At 55.9% G+C, this 7886-nt stretch overlaps 1 protein-coding gene across 2 annotated transcripts in view; it reads right to left on the reverse strand.

Moving 5' to 3' along the window:
- Positions 1-74: 74 nt before the first annotated feature.
- The window catches only part of LOC116463331 (protein unc-45 homolog A), a 20404-nt gene continuing 12592 nt past the window's right edge, over positions 75-7886 (reverse strand). For both annotated transcript variants that reach the window (XM_032146391.2, XM_032146390.2), the window contains exons 12-22: positions 7264-7564; positions 6289-6383; positions 5895-6036; positions 5390-5530; positions 4748-4875; positions 4471-4537; positions 3919-4032; positions 3569-3684; positions 1126-1243; positions 862-1017; positions 75-713 (exon numbers count right to left, since the gene is read on the reverse strand). In XM_032146391.2, the coding sequence (XP_032002282.1) occupies positions 456-713; positions 862-1017; positions 1126-1243; positions 3569-3684; positions 3919-4032; positions 4471-4537; positions 4748-4875; positions 5390-5530; positions 5895-6036; positions 6289-6383; positions 7264-7564 (1636 nt within the window). In that variant the 3' untranslated portion in view covers positions 75-455. The remainder of the gene's footprint in view (positions 714-861; positions 1018-1125; positions 1244-3568; positions 3685-3918; positions 4033-4470; positions 4538-4747; positions 4876-5389; positions 5531-5894; positions 6037-6288; positions 6384-7263; positions 7565-7886) is intronic.

A 7886-nucleotide genomic window follows, 5' to 3' on the forward strand; every position in this document is an offset into this window, starting at 1 on the left:
CATACTCACCCACACTCAGAGACTCCCACTCACAGCAGCCCTCCCTGCCCAAGGACAGGGCACACAGTGGAGTTCTACACACTTTTATTGGAGGTGCAGGCCTGATAGCGGGCTCAGGCCAGGCTCACAGCTGGTGAGGCTGCTGATGTGTGCGCCCTTCCGGATGCCCCAGGATCCACAGGCTGTGTTGGGATGCACCTTCCCCATTCCCAGCTGACTACAGTAGTACAGAAAAAGGGCCCCTCTGAGTGAGGCTGCAGGCAGTGCTGGCCAAGCAGGGCTGTGTGACTGAACGTGGCCGCTGACTCAGAACAGAGGACATCCTAGGGCAGCAAGCGAGGATGGGCAAGACTATTGGGCAGGCCAGCCACCACCAGCCAAAGCTGCTTCTGTCCTTGCTCTCCGTGCCACAATAGGTAGCGTGTGCATGAGCCTTGGGCCCAGGGACAGCCCCCTCACTCTCCATCTTGGTTGGGTTGGATAAGCCCATATTCCACTGCTTTGTCCAAGCAGGCTGCAGCAGCCCTTGTGACGGGGCTGTGGTCACCCTTAGCTAGCACTGACAAGATCTCCATCATCTCGCTCTCCATCAGGGTGCTGGCAATCTCCCTCGAGGCCTCCACCATGTTCAGCACCACCACAGCACCCCGGTGCTGCAGCTCCTGGTTGGAGCTCAGAAGCAGGGCCTGCAGGATCTCCAGCCAGTGTGTGGTCTGTGAGAAAAACAGGGTAGATATGACCCCCGGGCAACAGGCTCAACCTTGGCAAGGGACACACCCACACACCCTAGGACTGCCCCCTTCAGCTGCTGCTGGGAGTTCCTGGTCCGTCCCTCCTCCCCTACCGAGAAGAGGCACTGACCACTTGGGGAATGCGGCTGCAGAGCGTGGGCCGCATGGAGGTAAGCATGGCCAAGCCCCCGGCAGCCGCCCGCTGTAGCAGCTCATCATCCTCTCCACTGTACAGCACCAGCAGCTTCAGTCGATCATTGCCCTGGGCTTCGAACAGGTCCTGCACCTGTGGCCAGATGTGGGGAGTGGAGCAAGTCAGTTGGGTGTAAAGCCCAGCCAGGGCACAGGTACCTCTGCATCCCCGCCTGTGATGAGCACCCAGACCAACCCTCACCTCCTTGCTCATGGCCAAGTTACACATGCATTCTGTGGCCGCCCGGCGGATCATCTCATGCTCCTCAAACATGTAGCCTTCTATCATGGGCACAGCCTTCTCCTTCAGGATCTTCTGCCTGCAGGGCCACAGGAGGAAGCAGCAGGGATACGGTTTGGATGTTTTCCCTTCTAACCCTCATGCTGAAGTATAATCCCCAATGTTGGAGGTAGGGCCTGGTGGGAGGTGACTAGGTCATGGGATGGGTGCCTCATGGCTTGGTGCTGTCCTCGTGATAGTAAGTTCTCGTGAGATCTGGTTATTTAAATGTGTGTGGCATCTCCGCCAGGCGTGGTGGCTCACGCCTGTAATCCCAGCACTCTGGAAGGCCGAGGCAGGCAGATGACTTGAGGTCAAGAGTTTGAGACCAGCCTGGCCGACATAGTGAAATCTTGTCTTTACTAAAAAGACAAAAAAAAAATTAGCTGGGCGTGGTGGTGCGCACCTGTAGTCCCAGCTACTCAGGGAGGCTGAGGCAGGAGAATCAATTGAACCCAGGAGGTAGAGGTTGCAGTGAGCCAAGATTGCGCCACTGTACTCCAGCCTGGGCAACAGAGGGAGACTCCATTTCAAAAAAAAAAAGTGTGTGGCATCTCCCCCCACTGTCTCTTGCTCCTACTTTCACCATGTGATGTGCCTGCTCCTGCTTTGCCTTCTACTATGAGTAAAAGCTCTCTCGAGGCCTCCCCAGAAGCTGAGCAAATGCCGATGCCATGCTTATACAGCCTGTAGAGCCATGAAGCAATGAAATCTCTTTTCTTTATAAATTACCCAGTCTCAGGTATTCCTTTACAGCAATGCAAGAACAGACTAACACCGGCAGCATCATCAGAGTTTCTACATCCGCTCCATCCCTGCACCCACACCCTCATGCAATCAAGTCCCGGGCTGAGGATTTCCCTTGGCAATGTCCAAGGACCCTCTTGCACCAGGTATGAACTACAGTGCTTCTTAGCCTTCTAACCAGGCCTAGGAAATAGCATAGGATTGTGGAAAATGCTCAAAATTAGGATGTAGAAGACAAGGGTGGTGGTGATGGTGAGGCTAACACCTAACATTTGAGGGGTTTTGTTTCTGTGTTTTTTTGAGGCAGGATCTCACTCTGTCACCCAGGCTGGAGTACAGTGGCATGATCACAGCTCACTGCTGTAGCCTTGACCCCCCCAGGCTCAAGTGATCCTCCTGCCTCAGCCTCTCGAGTAGCTGGGACTACAGGTGCACGCCACCACACCTTGCTAATTTTTTTTCCAACTGTTAAGTTCAGGGGTACATGTGCAGGACATGCAGGTTTGTTACATAGATAACCATGTGCCGTCATGGTTTACTGCACAGATCATCCCATCACTCAGGTATTAAGCCCAGCATCCATTAGCTATTCTTCCTGATACTCTCTTTAATTTCTTTTTTAAATAGGGACGAGGTATTGCTACATTGCTCAGGCTGGCCTGAACTTCTGGGCTCCAGTGATCCTCCTGCCTCATCCTCCCAAATTGCCGGGATTACAGGTGTGAGCCACCACGCCCGGCCTCATTTGAGTATTTACCCTGACCAGGCACCTGGATCATCTTACTTAATCCTCACCATGGCCCTATAGTAAAGGTGCAAGTGTGATCATCATCACTACTGTTTTGCAGAATAGGAAACGGGCTAAGTAATGAGTAATATGTTCAAAGTCACAGTTAGTAATAAAACTAAAACATGCTGGCCGGGCGCAGTGGCTCACGCCTGTAATCCCAGCACTTTGGGAGGCTGAGGTGGGCGGATCACGAGGTCAGGAAATCTAGACCAGCCTGACCAACATGGTAAAATGCCATCTCTACAAAAATACAAAAATTAGTTGGGTGCGGTGGCACACACCTATAATCCCAGCTACTCAGGAGGCTGAGGCAGGAGAATCGCTTGAACCTGGGAGGCAGAGGTTGCAGTGAGCTGAGATCGCGCCACTGCCCTCTAGCCTGGGTCACAGAGCAAGACTCCGTCTCAAAAAAAATAAATAAATAAAAATAAAAATAAAATATGCTGATATGGCACAATGCTAGGGGCCAGGTACCCATGTAGTAAGTTCTTTTAAGTGTATTTTCTCATTGTATTCTCCTCATCACTATGCCATGAGGTAGGTACTATAGTCATCCCATTTCACAGAGGGAGAAACTGAGACAGAGCAGTTAAGTAACTTGCTTGAGGTTACCCATTTGCAATCAGGGAAGCGAGGCAGTCTGACTCTAGAGTCTGCCGTGCCGTGCTGCCTCTCGGCCTGTCTCCTCCTCTCTAATGATGCAGAGCAGTCACTGTGAGGCTCACAGAAGCCAATGACCGAGGAGTGTTTCCCAATGTGTAAACTGCTGTGGGGGATATTCCAAATCCTAATGCCTGGTCCAGGCCCCGCAATCCCAAGGGACCTTACCGGAGCCTCTCGCTGATCCCAGCCAGGTTTGTTAGGGCCATGAGCGCCTCGAAGTTCTGCAGGCCTGAGCAGTTAAGGTGCAACAGGGAGACGAGGGGCCGGACCACCTCATAGATCTGCAATGTGCACCCCACCTGTCAGGGGTACTTGCCGCGGCCCCCCCCCAAGCCCCACCAACCCTGCAGGGAGGAGCCCACCCCCAAGAGAGTACTGCTGTCTCAGGCTGTCCTCCCTGCCCCAGGCCTTGGCAAAGCTGAAACTTCCTGCTGGTCCTAAAGGGGAGCTACAGCCCAGCCCACAGGCCGCCAAGGACAGAGGGAGTGGAAAGGCCGGGGCAGGAAGACACGCACCCGCTCGCCAGGGAAGGTCATCTCAGGGTTGGAGGTGATGGTGAGCTTGGCAAGGGCCTGGGCTGCCTTTGTCTGCCCCACGTCCGTGCCTTCCAGGGCCAGCGGGATCAGTGCCTGTAGGAACAAGCCCGTCACTGCTCAGGACATGCCTGGGAGTGTAAGACCCCAACCATCAGGCTCCCCGGCCCTGACTGTGCCACCCTCACCCTCCTCCTTCTCTCCAGGCTTGACTCCCTGTGCAGACCCTCTGCATCCAAACACTTCCTGAAACACCTAATAAGGGCTGGACATGGATTGTGCTGGGCAGCAGGGCCATGGAGGTAAATGAGACAAAGGAACAGTGGAGCCTAGGACCTTCACAGCCACCAGTGTGGAGGGGCCAAGGAGCCTGCCCGCTTCCGCGTCACTCTCTCAGCGGGACAATGTTCCTCTGGCCATTAATAATATTTTTCTGTCCCGCATCTAACACCCAGCTCTGGCGTGGCAACTGCTGAGTCATGTTTTATAGGCTGATGGCTCAGCCATCAGGAAGGGGTGTGTAAACCAGCTTACCCTGCCGCCTCCCTGGGCAACTACAGTGCCTCGGTCCTCTACCTCTTCCACTAAAGCCAGGAAGACCCTGTGGGGAGAAGGCGGTGGTGGGCAGGCGGCTCTGGGACTCTGGCAGGCAGACGCTCCACTCCTGGGGTCAGCAAGGACGGCAGCCAGGCAGGCAGCCCCCGTCGCTCTAAGAGGCCCACAGCACTGGAACCTGCACCCTCTGGAGCCACATCCGCGGCCCTGAGGCTCAGGAGTTGGGAAAGGTTGGCTGCCGCCAAGGCTGGCTCACCTGGAGAGCAGCTCTCTGCAGGAACTGGTCAGCACAGGGCTGTCCGTCTTCACCATGCACACCATGGCCGACACCACACCCGCCGCCAGCAGCTTCTTCACCCGAGCCCGCACGAAGCTCGGCTTGTCCTGGGGGAGGAGGCAGCTTAGGAGAGGGGCCTGGGCTGACTCACAGAGAAAGGGGGACCCTTCTCACAGCAGCAGTTGAGGAACTGGGAAATAAAACAGCCAGACAAAGGGAAACAAACTGGCTTAAAAGGGAGGCTGTTGGCCGGGTGCGGTGGCTTATGCCTGTAATCCCAGCACTTTGGGAGGCTGAAGCAGGCGGATCACGAGGTCAGGAGATCGAGACCATCCTGGCTAACACGGTGAAACCCCGTCTCTACTAAAAATACAAAAAATTAGCCGGGCGTGGTGGCGGGTGCCTGTAGTCCCAGCTACTCGGGAGGCTGAGGCAGGAGAATGGTGTGAACCCAGGAGGCGGAGCTTGCAGTGAGCCGAGATCGCGTCACTGCACTCCAGCCTGGGAGACAGTGAGACTCCGTCTCAAAAAAAAAAAGAGGGAGGTTGTTCTGCTGTGGATGCCCTGGGTTAGCTGGTCCCCATGGTGGGGAACCCTCCAGCCCTTCTGGCGGCCCCTCACCTTGGGGTGCTGCTCGGGCACATGCTGCTTGGCATACTTGGCCAGCTCCACCATCTTGGGGTCAGGCTCCTCGTAGTCGTAGCTGTTGGTGCAGTTCACCAGCGCCGAGGCCACCGCAAAGAGCACTGACCTCTCCTCAGACTGCCAGGACACAGAGGCATTCACATGGGCATCCCGGGGCAGAGCAGTACTCAGACAAATGCTGCCCAGGCCCAGGCCCCCAATTCCACCCTCAGCTGGGACCCTTGGGTACAGGATGAATTCAGGAAACTCCCCAGGCCCCAGACTTTGGGAGCTTACAAACTTGACCTCCCCAGCTCCTCCAAGAAGAACGTCCTTGCTAACACCACTGGTGCTGGCCAACATGCCCACAGCACACAGAGCAGCCACTCAGCCACCAGCCCTCCTCCCTGGGGTCAAAAGACCCCATTGGCCAAGCCCTGCCGAGAAAGCCTGGTAATCCTAGACAGTGTCCCCAGGCTGACAGCAGGAACCACAGAGCTACCCTGCTGAGCTGGAACAGAGCTTTCAGAGCAGCCGCATCCTCCACAAACTCTTCCTTCACGTCAGCATCAAAGGTCAGGTAAGCCAGGCCCTCCACTGCCCAGCGCCGAGTGCCTGCGTCGATCTGGTCATTGCACAGCCACCTGGGGACATGCAGGATAGTGGATGACCCTCAGGATTGGGGATAGGGAGGGGTACACCAAGGCCAAGGGGGAAAAAGCAAGGGTTTGGGCATCCCCTCAATGTACAGAAGCAGTTCACGTACCAGGATCCAGACTGCAGCCCCTGCCTGAGCCAGAGGGCAGGACGGGAGGAGGCCCCAACCCCCACCCAGACCCTTGTGTCCTGAGATCTATCCCACAGGTGGGGAACCACAGCAAGGCCAGATGACTCACTTTCGACACTGCTTAGCCAGTTTGAGAGTGGAGCCTTCAGCAAACTGCTTCATGCTGAAGTCAGTCCCTCCAGCTGAACCCAGCTTACAGAGTCCCTGGAGGAAGAGGGCAAGACCAGTTGGCCTCTGGGGAAGGGGGCAGGAGCTGAGCTCCTCCACACCTGGCTTGGACTCCCTCCCTGGCACTCTGTCATGGCCTCCTGGAGGCTACACAGACAAATCAGCACCCTCTCCCTCCAGACCACCACCTAGAGCATGTGGCAGCAAAATCAGCTACTGGGGTGGCCGCATGACACAGCATCTGCAGACACTGATGCGCTGGCCACTAGACAGTCGTGGGCCCCACCCCTTCCCAGGCCACACTGAGAATGGCTCTGTTTCCTTCCATGTCGCACAAAGAAGCCCTCTGCAGGTGGAGTTGAGAGGCGTGTGGGGAAAGGACAGGTGCTTCAGCCACAGCCAAAATCCTCATGGGATGGAGAAATCCAGGACTGAGTGCCCCAGGGAGGAAGACCAGCTTCCACAGTGTGCACAGCCACAACAGGCTCATGGAGAGCCAGGTAGTCCCCAAACCCCCAAACCACCAGCTCCCAGGAACACTGCATGACCCCTGTAGGCACAGCCTCAAGCCCCATGGTGGGAGGAGCCAAGCCAATGTCTCTCGCCACAAGAAGGCCCAGAATCTCATTCATTCATTCATTTATTTTAGAGAGGGTCTTGCTGTGTTGCCCAGGCAGGAGTGCAGTGACATGTGTGACTCACTACAGCCTCAACCTCCTGAGCTCAAGTGATCCTCCTGCCTCAGCCTCCCAAGTAGCTGGACCTATAGGCATGCACCCAAGCCTGGCTAATTTTTTTGAAATTACAGTATTCCTTATTTTCATCTAGAGTGTGCTGGGGCTGCACCCTGCAACACCGGCTGGACCAGGACCCCTGCCTGGCTGCCTGCCCACCCACCCCAGGCCCACCGTCTCACCACTAGTGCCCGGATGCGGATGCTGTCCTTCTCGCTGCGCTTATATAGGTCCTTCAGCAGCGAGACACCATTGGCAGTGATGAATGAGGCCCGCTTAGCCTTGCCGGCTGCGTGGATCAGAGCCTCCACAGCCACCAGCTGCTCCTCCTCCTGCTCAGAGGCACACAGAGCAATCACACTCTCCATGACACCGCTCAGCTCCAAGGCCCGGTTGCCAGCGTCACATGGGCCCTGCAGGAGGCAGGACACCGTCTGGATGGCCCGTAGCTTCCCGGCCAGCCCTTGGCCCTCAAACCAGCTCCTGAGGGGCACAGGGTGACAGCTGTCACACCAAGGCCAACATAAAGGGACTCTTCTTCCCTCCCTTCCCCTCCACTGGCCAGGCACCTGCACTTCTTGGGCAGAAACAGCAGGAAAGCTGCCAATGGGAGAACTAGGACATTTCCACCTGGACAATAATGGCTGATTTTCTTTATCAACACTTTCACTCGAGCCTTCCCTGACACAGTATCTAATACAGGTTACTCCCACATGACCATTGATGTCCCTTCCTGGACTTAAGCTCTGAAATGATTCTGCTTATTTCATAATTTATCATCAGTTTTCTCCCCAACAGCTGTAAG

Source organism: Hylobates moloch, unplaced genomic scaffold, assembly GCF_009828535.3.
Source record: "Hylobates moloch isolate HMO894 unplaced genomic scaffold, HMol_V3 SCAFFOLD_33, whole genome shotgun sequence".
Taxonomy (NCBI): Eukaryota; Metazoa; Chordata; class Mammalia; order Primates; family Hylobatidae; genus Hylobates; species Hylobates moloch.